Source organism: Phocoena phocoena, chromosome 9, assembly GCF_963924675.1.
Source record: "Phocoena phocoena chromosome 9, mPhoPho1.1, whole genome shotgun sequence".
Lineage (NCBI taxonomy): Eukaryota > Metazoa > Chordata > Mammalia > Artiodactyla > Phocoenidae > Phocoena > Phocoena phocoena.
The window spans coordinates 16,377,238-16,397,878 of NC_089227.1; the positions used below are offsets into that span (position 1 = coordinate 16,377,238).

The window sequence follows — 20,641 nt, forward strand, 5'->3', positions numbered from 1 at the left end:
ATACTCCTAATTCCTATTCAGGGGAATATCCCAGAATAGCTCACTAAAACAGAAATGTATTACAAGTACTGATTGAAGACACCTATTCATAAAAGTGACTAGAAGGTATCCCCCCCTTCACACAGCAGCTAAAATATCACACCAACTTAAGACAATTCCACTCTGTAATTCTCATGGTGGTGGAGCCGTTTCCCTTCCCTCACTGCCAACACTGTTCTTTGACTATCTTTATTTACTGTAAAGGGTTCATTTCTGTCTTTCAAGTTACAGAAACTACTTTTAAACTGAAGTCATGAGGGGTGGTACAAGTTTTTGACCCCCTGAGCCCTAGGTTCCTGATTTCCTACTGAAACCTAAAATGTGACAGTGGAGGAATCAACTACCTGATTGAACTGGGGCTTCTTGCTCAATAGTAACCACTCCTCAATGAATATTCAGGCCCAGCAATCTCTTAGCATTCAAACAGGTTATGTCCCAAGACCTTTAAGATCTCCAAATTCCCAAAGAAGACTCCAGCATATAACCTCCTCTACTTCATCATTTATAAAATGAGGACATTCACATCTCAGGTTTTTGGGAACATCAGAGAGAAATGCATATTAAATGGGAACAAAGCCAAGATGAAAAGGTGGCAGCAAGCCAAGATCACTCTTCACCAGTTCACTGTCTCCAACAGCGAGTGCAAAGCAATACGATTCAAAGTCATACCTCAACAAACCTACACACTTCTACAGGTCATGTATCTTTGGAGTAGCTCAGCAGTAGTGATAATCACAAATGTCAGATCCTCAAATTTCAAGGGTCCACTGTAATTTCCCCATCATACCAACAAACCAGGTGTGAATAGTGGCCAGCATAATTTGCTGAGCTCACATGGATATTTCAAAAGTAACATCTTTTGAAAAGTCACACAGTAAGGTTTTCATAAGGTGTTCAAAGGCTCATCTTTATCCACAAAGGCAGTTTAGTTTGAAAATTTGTAAATGAGTCTCTATGATAACCATAAATAGCCCCAAGTTAGGCTGGTTTTAAGTAATACTTCACAAGCAATAATAAGAGAACACTGAAAACTTCTGATGTACAAAAACTTGACATACTTTTTATCAGTTCAAGGTAGGTGGAAAAGCTAGCTAAACATGAAAATTAATCTGAATCTCAGTGAGATTCCTAAGAACTTCATTTTGTTTACCAAGCTCCATGTGCTCATCACAAGAGTTGTATCCAGGTGAGGATGGCAAATTTTCATTACACTGCAGCAACTCCAATGAGTCATTCATTCCTGAAGCTCTCTTGTCCATTACTAGCAGGAGTTTCTGTACTGCATTAGGCACCTGATTTGTCTTCACTTCCCACACCATGTTATGGTGCTCCGACTTAAAAATAATATAAGAAAAAAATGTCAAGTCATGTGATTTGGAAATAATGTAAGTATAAAATAATGTAAGTATAAAGTCAATCAGAGACATCACAATGTTGTATCTTTAATCACACATTGCTATCTGTATCCCCCTCAAAACCTTTAGACATGGATGACTGAAGGTCTATTCTATTTTGCACATTTTTTGGAAGATTCTATTTTAATTTCTCTAGTATTTATCAACTGTGTTCATTACTTTGTTTTCTCATCTTCTGAAAGTGAACAAGTTTAACGAACTTAAAATTACAGTCTCTAACGAATATTTTTAAAAGTTTCTTGGGACTTCCCCGGCAGTCCAGTGGTTAAGACTCCGGACTTCCACTGCAGCGGTCGCGGGTTCGATCCCTGGCCAGGGAACTAAAATCCCTCAAGACGCGTGGCAGGGCCAAAACAAAACACAAAAAAAACAGACAAAAAAATAAAATAGAAAAGAGTTTCTTAAAATGGCCATATACTATACTTCTTATAAAAATAAAAATGTTTTCTTAATGAGAATTTGGGACCTAACCATACTAAAAAGATACCTGACCTTCTGAATAGGCTACAATTTTTACAAAGATTAATAATATAAAATGTGGTTATACCTTTTACACTCTTGCCTTTGGACGATGATCAAATTTGTTATTTAACATGGGTGACAGAAGCAGCAAGATTTCCTGATTTCTCACCACTCCAAATCTCATTTTTTAGAAGTTCTAATGAGTTAATATGAAATACACAAAAAATTCTAACATATAGTGTTTTTTTTCTCAAAATAAAACAGAATATACTGCTCTTAAAAGTAACAAAAGTCAGGAACTCCCTGGCAGTCAAGTGGTTTGGATATGGCGCTAACTACTACCGGGGTTAGCTGAGGCCCGAGTTCGATCCCTGGTCAGGAAACTAAGATCCCGTGGTGTGACCAAAAAAAAAAAGTACCATAAAAGTCAGGTACCCTAGCCCAGGCTGATCAATAAATGCAGTGAAAAGACATTTATACCAGAGCTTTCTAAGCCATGTCATAATCACCAACAAACACTGACAGATTTTTTTCTACAAAGGCTTTTCCAATGAACTTTTAAATCATGAAATGTTATCCTGACTATAAAATATATGACCACTGTGGAAAAAATGAAAACAGCTTTTCTTAAAAAATAAAAGGAATATAATAATTATCTCTCTTTTAAAAAATTTACTTATTATTTATTTATTTATGGCCGCGTTGGGTCTTCGTTGCTGAGCGTGGGCTTTCTCTAGTTGCGGCGAGCGGGCTTCTCATTGCGGTGGCTTCTCTTGCTGCAGAGCACGGGCTCTAGGCACGCAGGCTTCGGTAGTTGTGGCTCACGGACTTAGCTGCTCTGTGGTATGTGGGATCTTCCCGGACCAGGGCTCGAACCCGTGTCCCCTGCATTGGCAGGTAGATTCTTAACCACTGTGCCACCGGGAGAGCCCCTATAATAATTATTTCTAATCCCACCAACCCGAGTTAGATACTGTGACATTTTGATGTACTATCTTACAATCCAATCTCTTTTTCATGCACAGACCTACGTTTTACCTAAATAAAATCATTTATTTTTCTTCATACTTCATATTATATATATTAATAGTTGAGACCTTTTCCTTAACATAAGTTCATAAGCACTTTCCTATGTCATTAATTTTTCAAAGATCTATTTTAAATAGTTAAATAATATACATCATCAGGATGTACCAAAATTTATTTATCCCTCCTATTGCTAAACATATTCCCAGTTTTTCCAATCTTCTAAATAACAGTGAATTTACATTCTTTTTTTTTTAAGTATTTGCTTATATCTGGTTATTTTAGATTCCCAGGGACAGATTAGTAGTCGGATGGCAATTAAACATCTTCTTAAGGCTTTTGACACATACAGCCAAACTGACCACTGCCTTACTTTATTTCTAATATTTTATTTCAGATGCTTTCTGCCTGTATCCTCAAATATTACCCATTTCTTGGGCACTTAGAGCCTTACACAATACCGACGGTGAGATGTAGTATGGAGTAGTGAAAAGGGAACTGGGGTAGGTGGAAGGAAACAGGTTTGATACCAGCTTAATCACTTACTAAATCTATGAACTAAAGTGACTGAGCTTCAATATCTCCATCTGAAAACAGGGCTAATGACTCCTGCTCTTTTCTTCCTAGAGCAGTTGTGAGGATGAAATGAAACAAAGTGAGTAAAAAAAAAAAAAAATGTAAAATGACTTTAAAAAAAAGTTTTTTATCCCTAGACTGACATAGGGCAATATTATGCATACTATGGGCACTTCATGTTCTAAACAGGATAGTTATTGAAAACAGTTAACAACAGGAGACCAGACAACTAGCTATTCAGCTTCGGTAATTTCCTCCCTGGGAAATCTGACAAGTTATCCAACACATCTCAATAAAAAGTCACAGATCATACCACTACTTTAAGCAAATAACAGTTTATCTAAAAGATGTTTGAAGCATTCCCAACAAATGAACGCTTTTCCAGTAGGGACAAGCTACTATGTAGTGATTAATCACAGTCTTATGATATAGTTACAGCAAATCTGCTAGGGTATAACAAATAATTTCCTACAAAATTGGTGGCTACAAGAGATATGGTAACACAAATCGACTTCTCAAGCGTAAGTAGCCAAATCCTGATTCTGAGCCTCCACCTTCTCGTTGCAAAAGCCAAGCAAACTTAGCTTGATCTGAGATTCTCGACCCTAGTGGCACACAGAACAATGTCTGCTTCAAACCAATGATGCCCAGGCCCCACCTTCCTTCCGAAGCAAGTGGTTTATTTGGTCTGGGGTACAACCCTGGCGCACTGGTTTTTACTTGTTTTCTTTCAAAAGAACCCCTGGTGTGTTGTGAGAACCAGCAGGCTAAAAATGACTGCCACATTCCTTTTTATGTAAATATATGTGTGTGTGTATATATATTCATTTATTTAATACATATTATGTACAAGGCACTATACTAGGTGCATCGATGAACAGCTGATCATGAATCTCAAGGAATCTTCACTTTAGTGGAACGATATAAGCAAATGACCATAGTTCTACAAAGCCAGGGCTTGGCTATGAATGGGTAAAAAAGAAGGATGGGAGGCTCCCAATGAGAAACTCACACGAGCAAACTCACACAGTTAGCAAAGGACTGGATGAAATCAGAAGAACATAGAAGCCAGAAGGCAGGATGGCCTTTTGTGTCTCCCGGTCATCCATCAATACTAAGGCTGGAAAGGTAGACTGGGATCAGAATCTTCAATCCTAATTTAGGAAAACTGGTTAGTTGGTTTGTTTTTTGTAGACAAGGATAAGTAAGGACTTTGACAGTAGACTCCTGAGTTCATAGTATATTTGCTAACTTGCCAGCTATGTGCCCTGGACAATTTATTTAAAATCTTTATGACTTGTTTGTAAAATGTAAATAATAAAAGCATCTGTATAGGTTGTTGTAAAAACTCAGTGAACTCATAAATGTCAAAAGCTTACAGTAGTGCCTAACAGAGCAAATTCTCAATGTAGACTGGCCAGTATTATTATTAGCAACTAGCAGACAATGGGAACCACTGCATACTTTTGAACAGAGGTCTAACATGATCAGAACCACATTTTAAACATTTTTTTGAGTCTATTTAAAAAACCATACTGAAACACGGTATGAGTATGCAGGAACATCTATAACAAATATTTAAGGGAGAGTGTATTAAGAGTAGAGTATATTCACATTCCCAATTTCTGTCTGTGCCACTCGCTCCCAGCCTCCTTTGAGAGTTCTCATGAGGGACTTCCCTGGTGGTCCAGTGGTTAAGACTCTGAGCTTCCACTGCAGGGGGCCCGTCAACAGGAAGATCCTGCATGCCCTGCCTTGTGGCCAGAAAGTCCTCATGAAAGAAACGGTAACTGGTAGTATCAGTGCAGACTCCTTGTTTAGTAATGCCCCAAACATGAGAGAAACTAGTTATTCTGTGTAAGTTCTTGGAACAATCAATATTAAGTTTAGATGGCAGATTTTAACCCTTCCCATAGAAAACTTTTCAACATCTTAAGTACGGAGAACACAATTCATCATCCTGACTTAGTGACTCAAACTCCGTATCAACATCTGTACATGCCTCATATACAGATCTTAAGTACGGAGAACACAATTCATCATCCTGACTTAGTGACTCAAACTCCGTATCAACATCTGTACATGCCTCATATACAGATGTGATCGGCCTAAGTCAGCCCAAGTTGCAATTTTAAACTTGAAAAATTTCTCACTTTTCCCCTTTATTATGAAATTCAGAGTTGCGATATTTATGTATACCTGTCCTCAGAGCTCTCCTTACGGGTAGGAAGCAGAGCTGCAGTTCGTTTGTGGTGTCCTCCCCCTCCCTCTGCAGAGCCCTTTCGTTTTCTCATTCTTCCCAGATAGGTTCGCTCTCCGCCTCAGCAGGTCCCGGGTGCCCGGTCACCATTCACTCTGCACTCATATCTCCTTGCAACTTCTAGCATTTCTTCAGCACTCTGTCTTAGTAAGCTACCAACATCTCATCACAATACTCTTTAAATGAAGTTGGAAAAAAACATTTTAGTTTCAAAGCAAGTAACAAAAGGGACCAAATAGGGCTTCCCTGGTGGCACAGTGGTTGGGAGTCCGCCTGCCCATTCAGGGGACGCGGGTTCGTGCCCTGGTCTGGGAGGATCCCACATGCCGCGGAGCGGGTGGGCCCGTGAGCCATGGCCGCTGAGCCTGCGCATCCGGAGCCTGTGCTCCACAACGGGAGAGGCCACAGCAGTGAGAGGCCCGCGTACCGCAAAAAAAAACCAAAAGGGACCAAATAAATATTTGTTGAACTTGAGTTCTATGTGTTTTCACCTCTCATTGCTCAAGACTATCAAAAGTCTGGTCTTGAGATAGTGGAAGTTCTCCTTCTGTAAACCTCCTGTACAGTAAACGGGAGCCTAGACTTCAAGTCAACAGACTTGAAGTTCACCTGCTAGCCAGGTAACCTGGGGCAGGTCGCTTAATCTCAAGGTGCCTCTACTTATCTCACAGGGCTATTGTGAGAATTAAATAAAATACATGAAACCAAAATTCAAGCCCATAGACAAAGGTAAGCTTTTTGTCTCTCAGTTTTCTGTCAAACTATAGTATTGAGGGGAAACAAGGCCTCTGATACCGTAAAGGAACACCAGAAGAGTCCGTACTCAAAAATAACTCCCCACATACACCAATTTAGATATTCATTATGATAAACAAGCTCCTCTTTCAAATTTCTCCTGGTAGAGCTAAGGCTATTGTTCATTCATGCTTTTGTATACCACTCTGGTATTACAGGATTGGACATAGCTCATCTTGTGTTTAGTTAACTCCGTACACGTCAACTCTTCACTAGATCTGTGAATTCTCAAAAAGGAAGAGTAAAATTCTCCAGCAGTTGTACTTTGAAATGTCATGTTCAATATTACAAATTTTTATTTTATTGAGTGGGGATGAGAAGGCCCTACTGCATTTGTTTTGCAAACTTTCAGAAGTAAATATCCACAAAATCTTAGGAAGAGGAGAGGAAGAGATGCCTAAAAATAGCCAAGTCTCACTGAATGAAAAAGAAGGAAATTAGGTTTTACTAAATGTCTATCTACTATGTGCCAAGCATTTCCACATACTTCACTTAACTTTGTATAAACTTCAAAACAGCTCTGAACAAAGTATTACTCTGGATGAGGAAGCACTTCCCTGGAGGTCCAGTGGTTAAGATTCTGCCCTCCCACAGCAGGGGGCACGGGTTTGATACCTGGGTCAGGGAACTAAGATCCCGCATGCCATGCAGCACAGCCAAGAAAAAATATATATATAATAATAATATTCTGGATGAGAAAAACAGGGCTCTAATGACTGCATGGGACCATTTTCTCTTCAAAAAAAAAAAAAAGAAACTGAGAAAAAGGACAAAAGGGATAGACCAACGTAAGTTAGACATCTCATTTCAACTACGTTCAAGTGCCAATTCTTCCCTGACTCCTTATCTTTCCATCCTCATTATGGACATCAAGGAAAGGATCTTCTACATGCCCTCCCTTAATCCTGAAGAACTTCTATATCAAGCTCAAACTGTTTGTGGGGAGAAGGTGAAGAGACAGTAATTTGCAATTACTTTATAACTCTAACATGAGGAATTGAAGTGGTATTTAAAATGGATTACATAATTCCAAGCTAAAATAAGCCTCCATTACAAACTATATTAAACATAACTTTCTACACCAAAAGCAGTTGAAGCCTTAATGTAGTTCTTTTAGAATATTTTCAATGAAACTTCAAACAAAAGATTTCAGAGAAATGTTTCTACAACTCTAGTTTGCCACAGTGCTGAGGTAAAAAAAAAAAAAAAATCCACACCCCAACAGTGGGTGGTATTCTTTCCATAAAATATATTACTGTAGAGCATCACTTACCATCTATATGACTCTGAACAGTTTAACTTCTATGCCTCAGTTTTCTTCTTTCTAAATGGGACCAGCGCCTGTCTACCTTTCATAGTTATTGGAAGTATATAAGACACTACATCACACACCCTTACCTGGTTCCAAAGCATTCTCCTACCAATCAGTCGCCCAGTGCCAAATACGTCTATATAAGCTCTTACTAATTTTGTGCTGACTTGACACAAAATACTGAAATTGATGAAGATAACAGCAAACCCCTAACACACCACTACAAGCTATCCACAAACCTGTTAAAAAGAGTACTGTCAATTCACATAGTACTTAAGATGAGTCACTGTATGAAAAAACCTTTAAATCATATATGAAAGAATTCTTACATGAAAGAAATTTATTTTCCCAAACTTGATTGTAACTGTAAAAAATTTCACATTACGTATAACAACTTGTGGAAGAAGCTTTTCTAAACTACTACCAATAACTTCTAAAAATTTAATCAACTATATTATAGAAGAAAATTATTTTTCTATTTTGTCTACAGAAAATGACAGTGTAAACTATGATATGAAATACCAAAGTAAATGCAGATCAAAATATGAAGGTATATGACTATTACTGATGGGTCAGGCATAAACAAGAATATACAAGAATATCATTGTTAATAAAGAATATCACTTTTCCTCAATTTTGTGATATACAAACGTATTTGTCAGCTTAAAAAAATTTGTTGTGATTTATTTTCTCATTCTAGATAAAAGTTCGCCTTCATACTCAAAAGATAATACATGTAAAATACCTGGCATTGTCTCATTAACATGGTACTAACTTATCATAATTTATGGCAGAAAAAGTACTAATATTTTCATTTCAAACAGAAATACAGCAGACCAGCTAGCAATTCTCCCTCAAGGGCCTTCAAGGTCTAGCAGTTTATTCATTCATAAAGCCCGTTAGCCTTCATCACGGAGCATTTGGATAGTGAGGAAAACGTCCAAAGAAATTAAAATACAGTGGAGGAGACAACTCTTAAAGCGACAGTACCATGTTTGAAGTCTGAGAAGCAAGCACTGTGAAACATGGGAAATCTTGGGAAATCCCGGGAGAGGGTAACTTTTAAAATAACATATGCAGTAGAAGTTTGAGAAGTGAACAAGGGGGAAGAGTTTTCCAGGCTGAAAAAGGTAATGGGGCTTATGAAATTAAATAAAATGGAAACTAGAAAGTGAAATCAAAATTTCATTCTATAAATAATATATTAGTCAAGTTAGAATAAACAAAAACTATTGTTTTAAAGTACTTTGCTATAAAGTGGCTAAACGGCTTCCTCAAATGTATAAAGTAGCTCAAAAACTTAATGAGTGTATTTAATTCTTTGAATATAATTCAAATTTCCTTAAAACTTTGTCAATAATTACCTGCTCAGCAAGAACTAAGTAGTTTAATCATGGAAACTCAACAGTTGACCCTAACACTCTCGTTAGCAAGCTAAAGCAGAAAATATCAAAAACAATAACAAAAAGGAACGACGGAAAGAACTAGAAGTACATCACAAATGTAGATCATTATCAATAGTTAAACAATAGAAAAGTATTTACAAATGTTAAAATTATTTTAATTCTCAAAAGGTAACTTTAATTTCAAGACCACTGCTGGGAATCACCTGTTATTGCTAGTTAGAGGGAAATAAATCTAAAGCACTTAGTCTAAATTGTTGGTAGGACGCCAACACTTTGTAGTATATACACAACTCCCTTTTACCCTCCTCCCTTCTTAGCATCACTGGCTCCCAGAGCTAAAGAGTCTGAGTATCTCCCTGCAGCCACAGCTCCTTTTACAAAAGATTCTTGCTGAAAACTCCTAAAGAATGAACTCTAGATGGTGTAGAACGCACCGCGGAAAGTGAAATCCCCTAGACTGCGTGTAGCGTTAGAAGAAGCTACAAAAACCGGGCCCCGACTGTCGATTTCGCCGGGATTATTTGTTTTGTTTTAATCTGCCTGGGGCAGCAGTATAGGTTGGAAGGCGGAGACTGGAATCGCCTGCCAAGCCTCGCTCTCGGTCACACAGAGGCAGTGCCTCCCGGTTCACGCCAAGTCCATCCCCCACCCTCTTTCGCCATTCATCGCGTTCCCCTCCCCTCCCCCCATCATGTGACCGCAGCCTGGACTCCAGGCTTGTTTTTCCCCTCAGCTCAGCCCCACCGCGCAGGCGCCAAGGAGCCCATTCATTCGAACTGCGTAACAATGAGCCCCAGGGCCCAGCGGCTCTGCGAGCTTCCCAGCTCGACCCGAGCCCCTCTCGGCCCCTAAAGAGGCGGCGCCTCACGGCAGTCCCCCACCCGCGGCCGGCCACCCACCCCGGGCCAACCTCCGACCCTCCGCCTACTCGCGAGGAGTTGAAGTCAAACTTTCCGGGGCAGCCCCGGCGCCGCGTCAGCCCCCTTCCCCCGCCCAGGCCCGCCCCATCTCCGCACCCGGCTCGGCCACCCACCGCGCCACCCTGCCCGGAGCACCGTCCTCGCCTACGCCTCCCAGCCCCCGCCCCGAGACCCCCACGGGCCGCGCCGCCGCGAAGCCCAGGTGAGCTTGCGGGAAGCGCCGGTCCGGTGGGTTCGCCTCGGGCAGATATCGGACGGTTAACTGCCCCCGCCGTGAGGAAGAGGAGCGCCGACCCGAGCTCGCCCGGCCGCCCGATACCTTCGGGATCCTGCCCCTCCCTTCCCCACCCCCACCCCTTCCCGAACAGAAAGACAACAAACCCGTCGCGGAGTGCGGGCAGCCCCGGCGCGGGCCGCCCTGGCCGCGACAACACCACCAGCAACTCGTGTACCCCTCTCCGACTGACGCCGGCTTCCCCGGCGCACGTTAATGCTCCCGCCGCCACTCTTAGTCCTCAACCGAAACTTTCCTACTTACCAAACCCGTCGCCATTACCAAGTCTTTCAAGCTTCGTCTTCCCCCTCCCCTCAAACCCCCGGAGGTTGAGCCTCCTCCCAGCTCCTTCGCCCTCTTATTGGTCTGTGGAACTGCCATTCGATTCTTCCCCTTTCCCATTGGGTGATACCGTGTTCCGTCTCGGGGGGCGGGCTTGTATTGACTTTTGTGTTGTGTTTAGTGGAGAAGATGGCGTGTCAATCACTAGGGTGAGCGCTTCGGATTGGATTGCTGCCGAGACTGCCGGGACCCGAGCCAAACTTTGCCCGCGAAATGGATTGTGGGTTCGTAGTCTCGGCCTAGCTGCGTTCCTCTTAGGAACTGCACGTCGGAGGAACCGATTGGACTACATATCCCAGAAGCGCGTGCACAGTACAGGCTTGATAGTAAACAAGAGTCATAGGGACACGTGTATCAGCTCGTTTGTTTTGGTGTCTGGGACAAAAGGGAGGGGGAGGAGGAAGTGAGTGTTTTAGAGCTTTGGCCTTTTCTCTTCCTCTGGTAGCACTTGAGAGCCGCCCCAAACCTCTCGCAGCACCCATTCCGGGCCATAAACAGCCAGAGTCGCTCGCTGCTCAAAGTTTGGCAGGCGGCCAAGGTATTGTTTTAGTGCGAGGGGAAGGAGATGACTGCACAAGCGGAAGCAGCGCTGCCTCTTGGGGGACCCAGTCACCCACAAATCACGGCCCCAGGCATAGTGGGGATAATAAAGGTGGTGCTGGGCTCCAGTGGGAAGACTTAGCATTATTTTATCCTGAGCCTGGCCTCGCCCCTCCCGGGACAGCAGCTTGAGATTTCTCTGCCAACTCTGTTCAGTTCACCCGAGATTTTTTGAATGCCGTCTACGTGCCAGGCACCGAGAGGCTTGGGGATGAGCTGTGAGAGAGAAGCTCGGGGTCTGGAGAATTTACAAAGCTCGGGACGGGAGGGGCGAGGGGCGATTACTACTGACTTTGGAATTAAGGGAAGTCAAAGCGATGTTTTCCATATTGACCAGCTTGCTCGTTGTTTAAGGTAATCAGAGGGGTATAATGTGTGACTTAAACTGATTTAATTTGTGAATTGTTATCTGAATTTCTCTGGTGAGTTTTTGTTAACCAGTTTTTCTCTCCAGAGGTCTTTCCATTGATGAAAGAAGAATGTCTTCCCGCTTCGTTTTCACTAGGAGTTCCTCAAGTTACTAACGCTCTGACTCACCCGAGGAGGATGGCTTCTCTGGCTTTATAGTTACCTTCACTTTAAATAAGGCTGTCCAGTCCCTAGTCTATAATTGATGTTTTTACCATTCCCATTACAAAGGCATTATTCACCTTTTTTCCTTTGAAGCTTTAGTGTTTAACCATTTAAGCTATGCTTTAGGTTTTATATCTTTAGATCACTATATGTATGTTTAAAATTAAGGGCAGGAAACATATTAGTGAGAAATCTATAAAGTCAAACTTTTGGAAAGGAGCCTTAAATCCTAGCTGGTTATTCCTTTAAACCCCCTACATTTCCTGAATTTTTAAATCTATCTGAAACCCACATAACAAATCTGGAAATCCAAAATAACTTTCCCATATTGCAACAAGTTTCCAAATTCTGTTAGGGATTCCCTGTTCGAATCCTTAAATGGAAATTATGGAATAGTCCTCCCTACCATGTGATCAAAGATTCACTTTCTGTATTCACAAATAGTAATCAAACATTTTTTTGTAATTCAGAGGACCAATAAAATGCCTAAATTTTTCCCTGAGTAAAAAGGACAAGATTTGTATTTACAATCATTCAGAGATTAATGGAGTGACCCCAGGACTCGAATGTGGCCCTGCTATTCTGTGTATTTTTATTTTCTTCCTTTTTTTTTTTAACAGTGGAGGGTCATTGTGCCCCAGAATTGAAAAATTGAAAATATGAACTCCAGTGTTTAATTTCTTAACAGAAAGAAAAATCCATGGAATTCACCTGATTACTGAAAACTAAAATCTGAGCTATTTATGAGTAACTCCCTCCAGGAAACTAAAAAGCTTTCCCTCCCTGAAAAATGAACTCTCAAGAGCTGGTGCCACTCCTTTCTCCCCTTCACTGTATAAACCATGAGATCTACTTTTGGCTGAACCTTAACTTATTTTAAAAGGTTTTTTAATTGAAAGCGTTTACTAAAAGCCTTAGTGGAGATATTTTTATTTGTGGAATAAATGGGATGATGTGAAGAATAACTTCACCTACAGAAGATGGCAAGAATAACTTCACCTACAGATCAAGCTGTTGTACATTATTAGAAATGATTATCTTTTAATGGCCCTGTAAAGGTTTTTCTATCCATTCATTCAAAAATATTTATTCCGTGCCTACTATTGGTTGACCACTGTGCTAGTTGATAAGGATACAAAGATATAAAATATTTTCACATACTCTCGTTTTTGTCCAAGTCATTAAATCGAAGAGTAAAATTCTCATAGTTCAGTCACAACTGATTAAATATCAGTGTTAGAATCTCTATACCTCTAAGTGGACAATTAGTCCTGTCTTCTGACTCTCCTGGGAAACTAAATGCCTAGATTAGTACCTTATGTATATTTAACAGGAACATCATCATTCATTCTTGGATGGCTAACAAAACCAGCCGACTCCTAAGCCAGAACAAAGATCAAAGTACAAAACCAGTAAGATCTCTTTAGAAATCTTTACATATGTAAATTCTACTCTTTCACTAAAACAGATATAAAGAATTTTTTATCACTAATATATTATTTATATATAATAAAATATAAAATGAGGTTTATATTTTATATAATGGATATAAAATCTTTATATATATATAAAGAACATCTGTTCATAAGATACTTCCATGATAAAACTGACATTAAAAAAATTAGTTTCTTTAAATAGCACCTACTTTTGGTTAGACAGATATGATATACACACACACGTTACACATAAACTATGCCCAGATAGGTCAAGAAGTTGTCTACTAACATCCAAATGTCTTTTCAGCAGTTTGTAAAATACTTCTGTCTTTATAAAGAAACATCAAGTTCTAGTTTGTTAGTTAAAAAAATAACTAGATAAATCCTACTTAGGGGTGAAATTAAACAATGTATTTCCCTGGATTCCACCACATTTGGTACACCAGTGACTACTGTGCTGGACTAAGAAAGGTAGGAGAAAAAGCACATGGCACTGCTTAAATATTTAAAATATTGCTGTTGGGGGAATACCCTGGTTGCGCAGTGGTTAGGTCTCTGCGCTTTCCACTACCCCGCACTCCACGCCCCTCCCTCTTCCCCAAGCCTCTCGGTGCGGCCAAAAAAAAAAAAAAAAAATCGCTCTTCAAAATGTTAAAAGGTAATGAAATCATTCAAATCAAGTACTCAAATTAGAAAATGGAGCACATAGATGGACTAAAATAGTTAAGTGCCCAAACTTTTCAGGTAGTATCTTTCTTGGCAGATTATTTAAACTCTTATACAAATATCCTTCCATATATCTTAGTATACTTTATAAAATGAGCTAATTTTATAATTATCTTAGTTCAAAGTACTCAGGTAAACTCAAATTGTAAGGAATTGCCTGGGAATTAAATGATGAAGGCCCTTTCAGGACTGAGAAATATGTCTTTTGTGTTTGTAATTTTTGATGCAATTAAAAGTTTAGATTTTCCTCACATGACCATAAAGCAAGACCTTTCTTCAGTGGTTGATATGTGGGTGACATAACGCAATCACCACTAGGAGGAAGAATCAAGGATTGTTGGAACACACAGATACAGAGAACAGAGTAGTGGTTACTAGAGGGAAAGGGGCGCAGTGGGGGGAGGGAAAAATGGGTTAAGCGGATCAACTGTATGGTGACAGATGGAAACTAAATTTTTGGTGGTGAGCACGCTGTAGTGTATTCCGAAGTAGAAATATGTTGTACATATGAAACATATAATGTTATAAACCAATGTTACCGCAATAAAAAATTTAAGAAGAAGAATTGTTGGGTTTCTGAGATAGGTAGGATTTCTGGCTGGGATACCTGTGGTGCGTCAGTGCTATTGTCAATGCTGTTGACAGAGATAGGGAATGTTGGAAAAACCAGAGATGGACACTGGGAGAAGGGGAAAGGATGGGGTCAAGTTCAGATGATGAGCTCCCTGTGCAGGCAGGAAATTTTTGTACCCAGTTCCTGTAAGCAGCTGAACGTATTTGTCTGGCGTTTAGGACAGCCAAGTCTAGAGAAATAAACGTGGGTGTCCTCAGCCCTCAGAAAGTTTTTGTAAGTTGTGCAATTTAGTATTACTGAAAATGTATTAGAGAAGGCAACAATTCTATTTAAAAAAATTTTTTTGATGTGGACCATTTTTAAAGTCTTTATTGGATTTGTTACTATATATATATATATATATATATTTTTTAATGTTTTGGTTTATTGGCCAAGAGGTATGTGGGATCTTAGCTCCCCAACCAGGGATTGAACCCGCACTCCCTGCATTGGAAGGCGAAGTCTTAACCACTGGATCACCAGGGAAGTCCTGCAACAATTCTATTTAATCCCACTTCCACTTTATAAAATCAAGAAGCAGAAATGTAACGGTTTTCATCTGCTCAAAGGACAGTTCTCAGGTCTTTCATTGCAAATTTTCTAGAATAGATCATTCCTGTATCTGAAATGTTTAACACAAACTTCCACACATTTTCTTTTATGTCTGTTTGGTATCCTAGGCCTTTCTCTATGTATTGATATTTTCTTTTAGTTGCCAGTAAGATGTAGCTCATTTTAGAGACAACTCTGATAAAAAGCAATTAAGATCATAGGAGTAATATATATTTAAATGTGCTACACAACATTTTTGCTTACATTTAGCTCCCCCCAAATTCACATTATTTCATCCTTCCATATTTCTTATGCGTCTTTCTGTCTGGTCCATATTGTATGCATCGTTTTGTCCAGGCATAGATACCTGCTGAACAGGTGAATAAAAGGAGAAAATAAGCAGCATGAATTTTCTTATTAGTATATAGTGTGTCATATGTTATGCTGTAGGTTATATGTTGTTTTGAATGTTGACCCCGTTAAAAAGCTTCCATGTGCTTTATGTGTCACTTGCTGTGTAGATTCATCACTATTTTTTGAGAACAGATCTCATCTTCTTATGCATTTAAGCACTATCTTATAATTCATTTTGATTCCCTCACGGTGCCAATCACACAAAGGCAGACAGTATTTGTCTCATTAATACACGCCAACTCCTTCAAGTTACAAAGCATATCAAAATGTGTGCTACAGTAATAAAAATATGGAAGATAAAATTTCAGTTCAGCTTTAAAGGGCAATTAAAAGATTTGCCAAAGATGTCTTTACAGGGAACACCTCTCCTAAGATAATTAAGATATTATTTGGCTTTAAAAAATGTCATTCATATACATTTCAAGAATACAGTCATTTTGTAAAGAGAGTTCCACTTGTATTAAATGTCAGCTTTCGGCCTAAAAGATGCAGTGCAGTTCTAGTGATACATGGCTCACTCTCTTGTTCCTCAGCAGGGACTGTGGTAGGTTTTAAGGCAGAGATGGAAAATCAGCAGTTAGAAGCAACTCTATCCGAGATTTTGCCTGGGCATATTTACTGCTCATAAACTCCCTCAAGGGTTCTACTTTGTAAGATTTTTTTATGTGAAATAGAAAACATAGAGGGTTTCACTTCTGGGTTGTTACAGTCAAGCATCAAGGCTGCTTTTGTCCTTTCAGAGACCATTTCCAGCTCACTCTTAACCTTCTGCTTGGAAAAAAGGCCATTTTTGTTTTTCCAATTGTGACCGAAGCCAAGTGCCTGATGTACATTGAGGCCAAACATATCGGAGTTTGGAGCAGAAAAAGGTTTACTGCAGGCCAAGCAAAGAGAATGGGGGGCTTGTGTTAAATAAAAAAAAAAAAACCCAAACTCCCCGCTGGGTTTCAGGGAAGAGTTTTTAAAGTCAAAATTTGAGGTGAGGGCACAGGGTGTGACTTTCTTCTGATTGGTTGGTGGTGAGGTAATAGGGCAGGGCTTCAGGAGTCTTGAGCTCAGCCTGAAGTTACCATCCTCCACCTGCTTGGGGACCTTAGTTCCTGTAGAACAACTCAGAGATGTACCAGATTGTTATGTGTATCTCTTCAAGAGGAACCACGACCCTGCCCCTTCTCTGCACTGTTGTTTCTTTACTGCTTTTCCTTTCTTCCCATTCCCTCACTTCCCTAATTAGTAACATTGAATCTGCCCTCTGGAACTCAGGGAAAGTCTAGGAGGCTGAAGCCTTTTCCTACAAACAAGAAACGGGACAGGAAAGGCTTTTGCTGTGTACCCCACAGGTCCTGCTTGTTGCACAATTTAGAGTAATAAATGCATCTACTTTAAAGACTCAGTTATAATTGGTACTAACAACATTTCACATATTACATTTTGCAGTGACGTTTTAATCTTTTTGGAAAACAGCAAGACCCAGCTGTGGTTAAATCAGAATCTGGGAACAACACCTGACAGGTGGCCTTTCATTTTTAAGGTGGAGACAATTACCTCCGTATCATCCACCATCACATCTTCCCTTATGTAAGTTACATGCTTCTTCAGGATTTCCTAGGCAACTTTAAATTTACAAACTTAGAGCATAAAAAAGGGACAGGAAGACCCAGATCTGTTGGTCAAATAGTTTTCCTTGGAAACTTTGTACACATTTCTCTATATACTAGGCTCAAACATCATTAAGAGAATATGAGTGTGGACAAAAAAACATTACCTACCATTTCAGTAAACAAAGAATGTTGCCTGCCTTCAAGCCAGTAGCCACGGTGCCATCCATACCAGTGCGCCCTAAGGGGAATTCAGGATGGAGAAAAACAGGATACTGGCCCTAGATAATTAAGATATATATCAGAGGAATAATTTCAATGAGCCCAGACTCTTGCATCTCCCCATACATAGAAAAGCACTAAAATCACTGAGATCTTTTTTTGTGTGTGTGATTAGCAGTAATCTTTTGATGTCTGACTACATTTTTGTTTTCTCAGCAAAAACTCCTATATATCCTGGCCCCTCCCTTACCTCTTTGGAACAGTTCCTCAGAGCTATCTGAGAGGCTGTTGCCTGGGCTGTAGCCCTCAGTAAGGTCCCCAAATAAATATATTAATATCTCAGAACTTTTAGGCTGTGTGGGGTTTTTTTTCTGTTGAAGTGACAGACCAAGAATTGCAGGAGGAAGCAAGAGATCTCGATTGCCCATGAGTTCTGCCATGGATGCACAAAGTAAATGATTTTGATGGAATCATTGATTTTTCTCACTTATACAAATGGGATTGTTAACCTCTCATAATTACTGTTGGGCACACAAGTCCTCCACAAACACCTGGTTTACCTTATTGCTAACATTTCCATTATTCACTTTATTTTCAAGGTGTTTTTTTTAAATACTCGTAAAGACTAACAACTACATAGTTTCAGTTGCTCAACCAGTTTTGCTGCCTTGAAAAGTATCGTGGAAGAGGTAAGGTCTCAACTCTTTCTCCAATTTCCTTCTTTCTTTCTCTTTTTTTCCTCCAATTTCTTCTCATCAAAATTCTTTCTGATATTCAACATGAGGCTGTACCTCACACTTTTATTTTAGAAGGCAGCATTCCTTATCATTCTATTTCTCCCTTATATATTAATAATCCTGTTTCTCCCTTATGTATTAATAGTTCTATTTCTCTCTTAGGCATTAACATTTTATTTAGATAGGAGAATCCCTTTTTCAGTTGTTTAAGCTTGATAATACAGCTTATCCAGATGTATTACTTACCATGCTAGGCTTATACATTATTCATATTCTTTAAGAATGCCAAAGGCCATCTAGTCCTTGTTACAAACATAACATTTCTTGAAAAAAATTAGGAAAAATTATATCCATATTTTAAAGATGCTTTAGAAAGGAAAAGGACTTAGCACTTAATCCTACATATTTCAGTAAAATCCAAAATTCCTTGCTTCATGCCCTATGTTTCACTTGCAGCATTTTAAATAGTCTGCTAGCCAGGGTTTAAAGAATGAACCAAAAACACATTCACACAGCATGCGTCACAAGTAGTATTTATGTTAAAGTATATGCACCAAGACATATACTACCAAATGTCAAATAGATAGCTAGTGGGAAGCAGCCGCATAGCACAGGGAGATCAGCTCGGTGCTTTGTGACCACCTAGAGGGGTGGGATAGGGAGGGTGGGAGGGAGACGCAAGAGGGACGAGATATGGGGACATATGTATATGTGTAGCTGATTCACTTTGTTATAAAGCAGAAACTAACACACCATTGTAAAGCAATTATACTCCAATAAAGATGTTTAAAAAAATTAAAAAATAAAGTATATGCACCAAGCCCTAGTTCATATCGAAAGGCAGGACACACACGCACGCGCACACGCACACTCTCTCTCTCTCTACATAAAGGGAAGCACCTTTGTGTTAAAAGAGTGTCCTCCCATAATTCTTAGCAACATAATGCATCCTTGAATGAAACATCAACAGAGAATTTCCAAATAGTAAGGACTCTTGGTCTGTGATTAAATAATGGCATTCACAACTCAAACTTGCCGTGTTTTAATTACTTTAACACATAAATTCCCTAGTGTGCTAGATTTACTTGGTTATTCTAAATGGCCGAATTAGTCTGTAACATACCACAACTATTTAAATCACATATGACCAATAGTTAAGATTTTTAAAAACCTATTGCCCTACAGAACCATACTTCCTTGCTGTGTGATGCTCAGGGCTTACCTTTCACATATGCCCTATCTCTGTCATGCTTTTCACATAGTACAATGTGCCCTATGGAAGTCACATTAAAGAAACAAGTGGGAAAAAAAACTCATTGAAAACACTTTATTATAAAAGTGTGCTTTATTATAAGGAAATTTTAAATATAACCAACAATACTGAAAATAATGTAACTGGCATTTACAGCCTTGGTCAGAGTTCTTTATTAAACAGGCATGTATAGTTAACAATCAGCTTATGCAACAAAACAGGTAACCTGAAAAAGTGAATAAAATTGAGAATACAGAATGATGAACGAGGAATTTGGGGTTCTTTGTGTTTTTTGTTTAGCAGACATGGCCTTTAAAATCTGAAATAGAAAACAAGTCCTCTTCATGTAGTAAGCTCTCTTCCTGCGGGAAAGTTTGCAAAATTGTTAAAACTGTTCTAAAATGTGGCTGAAGGTATACTTTACATACTTCTCATATATACATATCTGATTAACATATTTTAACCACGTTTTCATTATACAAGCAAGACCATAAACATTCTCTAGTAAGACCACACTAGCCACAGAATCTTTTTACCCATGTATATATTTCTTTGAAACATGTTTCCCAAAATGAAATTGCTCATTTAAAAGGGAACAACTGGTTAGAATTAATCTCTCTAGACGTTGGGGTCATGTAGGCCTAGAAATCATGTAAGAATATATTCCTTTGGTTGAACATAATTAAATTCATTTTATGTAGCAGAATAATCATGTCAATTGTCAACAAAAATCTATTCAGTTGAGTTCATTCTGCACTTTTGAGAGTCTACATTAAAGCAAGTGGCAAGGCCTAATGGTGTATATGGAATGGACAGAAATTCCTTTTATGTTTATATATGTTTTACTTATAAAAATTTATTTCTCCCACCTTGGAGGAAACCCCTGGGAGCAGATGTCTGAAAAGGATTGTATTATGTACATCTAGTGAAGAACACAGAGATATCTTAAGGGCATGTTGATAAGGACCCCAAATATTTTTGGTATAGGAGACTTTTTTTTTAGCATATATAATAAGATCTTAGGCTTTCAGAAGACAACATGTAAGTTTAAAGAGCATTTAAAAATATTTGTGACAGGGATTCCCTGGTGG

The 20,641-nt window shown here is 39.3% G+C and overlaps 1 protein-coding gene across 1 annotated transcript in view; it reads right to left on the minus strand.

The window, feature by feature from the left end:
* HBP1 (HMG-box transcription factor 1) overlaps positions 1-10,774 on the minus strand; it is a 31,056-nt gene extending 20,282 nt beyond the window's left edge. The window contains exons 1-2 of the mRNA XM_065883504.1: positions 10,750-10,774; positions 1,190-1,373 (exon numbers count right to left, since the gene is read on the minus strand). Of these exons, the coding sequence (XP_065739576.1) occupies positions 1,190-1,373; positions 10,750-10,764 (199 nt within the window). The 5' untranslated portion in view covers positions 10,765-10,774. The remainder of the gene's footprint in view (positions 1-1,189; positions 1,374-10,749) is intronic.
* Positions 10,775-20,641: the final 9,867 nt, after the last annotated feature.